General features: G+C 47.5%; 1 protein-coding gene across 1 annotated transcript; it reads right to left on the bottom strand.

Moving 5' to 3' along the window:
• Positions 1–1,622: 1,622 nt before the first annotated feature.
• On the bottom strand, positions 1,623–2,037 carry LOC119237880 (cytochrome c oxidase subunit 7C, mitochondrial-like). Its single transcript, XM_037501721.2, has one exon. The coding sequence runs from the start codon at positions 1,952–1,954 to the stop codon at positions 1,763–1,765; it is 192 nt and encodes a 63-aa protein (XP_037357618.1). The 5' UTR covers positions 1,955–2,037; the 3' UTR covers positions 1,623–1,762.
• Positions 2,038–2,258: the final 221 nt, after the last annotated feature.

The raw sequence follows: 2,258 nt of genomic DNA on the forward strand, positions 1-2,258 counted from the left end.
TGCAGGGATGGTACCACCTTCTTGAAGTGGGGCTGGATGGACAGCTCAAGACATCACAGCAACGTCTTCAGCGTAACTTCCCATAGGTATTCTTAATTATCGCAGCAATAAGCTACATCGCTGATCAGAGACAGAATTTGGGTTGCGTCCCTAGGATTTTGGATTCAAATGTGAGCCACGGCTCAACAGCCGTGAAAGCATTGCTCGAACAGTAGGGCCAAGCTTAATATTAACTTCCCAAGAGAATGCAGTGATATTTTGGTCCCCCGGCAACTGAGAAAAAAAAAAAAGAAGACAAAGACTTGGAGAAAATCAAAAGAGCAGCTAAAAGCTGTAGCTACCACATCTCTCTAGGGGAATTTTTAAGTGGCCCCAACTAGAAGAATATAAAGCATAGATATTAGCTAAGGAACTTTATGATCCATAAAAATGATAATCCACCTTTCCAGATCCAGTGTCCTGTTCTATTCCAGTAAGGCTGCGGAATAAAATCACATCCAATAGACAGATGGACAGAGTGGCTGGCAGGTAGAGGCAGACAGAGAGACAGACACACAATGTATAACTCAGAGCACTTGGACTGAATCCTCATGGGGCAGTCACGGCACCAGCACACCTGACAGCGCAGCCACCAAGCACCGTGTCTGTGTCCCTGGACCCTGATCTTGAGTGTGCGCTCCTTGAAGGCAGGTCCCGTTGTTCATGACTCCAGCCTCACAGATTTGGGTAGACAAAAAAGAAATAAAAGCCTGCAGGCCTCCCTGGTGGCTCAAGGGGTTAAGCACCACACTATGAAGCAATCCACAGCCTCTGCAGCACGAGTTTGATCCCCGGCCGGCCAGGGAGCTACCCACATGGTGCAGCAGACCTCTCCTGTCTCGCCCACTGCTCCCCTCAGCAGTGTATTTTCGGTCAGTCTGCCTGTTCTGTTCCCCGCTCTGTCTCTGGGGAATCCTCTCACCCCCTCCCCCGCATTTCTGGCCTGTACCCCAGCTCTTGTATGCATGAATAAATAAATCTTTTAAAAAAAAGAAAGAAATGTCTGCTTTGTAAATTAACGACTCTTTGTTTCTCTAGCCCAGTGCATGGTTCAGAATCTAAGCTTAATGTATATTGGGGGAAAGGAGGGAATGACCCAGCCACCCAGCCCCGTGGAACGGCCCTGCCTCCTGCTGCAAGACAAGCGCTCCAAGGCGTTGAAGTGGCTGCACACAGGGCAGTGTTGAGTCTTTGCTTGTTGATCTGCAGTAGGGGAAGCGAGGAAGACGGGGGGACGGTGGGAGGCCAGGGGCCAGGTGGGAGGACAGGGTTGTCGTTGGGGAGGACAGGGAGGAGATGGGGAAGACGGGGCAGGTGGGGCAGACAGGGGAAGGTGGGAAGAATGGCAGGGCTGCCTCCATTGAGAGGCAACTGCCTGGCTTCGGGACCTTGAAGACTGAGGCAGAAGCTGCCCCCACCTTCCCATGAAGTTGAGATGAGATCCAAATGATATTTCAAGAAGAGGCTGTAACAAAAAAAAAAAAAAAAAAAACTTTTTTAAAAAATCAAGGCAGTCCAAATGCCGCTTGGAAGGAAAATGGATCCATGGGTTTATTTTATTTTTTTTTTTTTTTTTTCAGAGAAGAGGCATTAGGGAGTCATGCCATAAGTTTATTTACAAACATATTTAGTACGTTGAGTTTGAGAGTTTGACTTTTCAAAGAAATCGCACTTCTTAAAATGATCCTCTTCATATCTGTTTCATGGATGAACTAAAACGTCCTTATTTCCTAAGCAGTTGGTGCCTTACTATGAAGAAAGGTGCAGCAAATCCAGAACCGAAGTCCACAGTCATCATAAGTAGTAACCGCCACTTGTTTTCCACAGAAAATGGCAAATTCTTCCCTGGGCCCTCCTCATAGTGGCTCCTACGGACCACAGAGGTCGTGAATGTCCGGATGCTCTGTCCCAACATGGCGCAGTCGGGAGCTCTGCGAAAGACGCAGAGACCGAAGGCGGGCGAAATGGCGGCAACCCAAGCAGTCCTTTTTTCACGACCTTGCAAGTCGGTGCGCAGCGACCGAAAGGGGGATCCATGGGTTTATAACCTGTCCATGGGACCCAGGACTGCAAGACATGGAAGAAACCGTGGCTACGACATACAACAACATGAATGAATTTTAGTGACATATGAGTAAAAAAGTAAATCTCAACAGATCACATAACCCCTTCCTATAAATTTCACAAATAAGTAAAATCAAAAAACATATCGTGATATA

The sequence above is a fragment of the Talpa occidentalis genome, unplaced genomic scaffold (genome assembly GCF_014898055.3).
Source record: "Talpa occidentalis isolate TD23 unplaced genomic scaffold, MPIMG_talOcc4v2.1 talOcc4.11, whole genome shotgun sequence".
Lineage (NCBI taxonomy): Eukaryota > Metazoa > Chordata > Mammalia > Eulipotyphla > Talpidae > Talpa > Talpa occidentalis.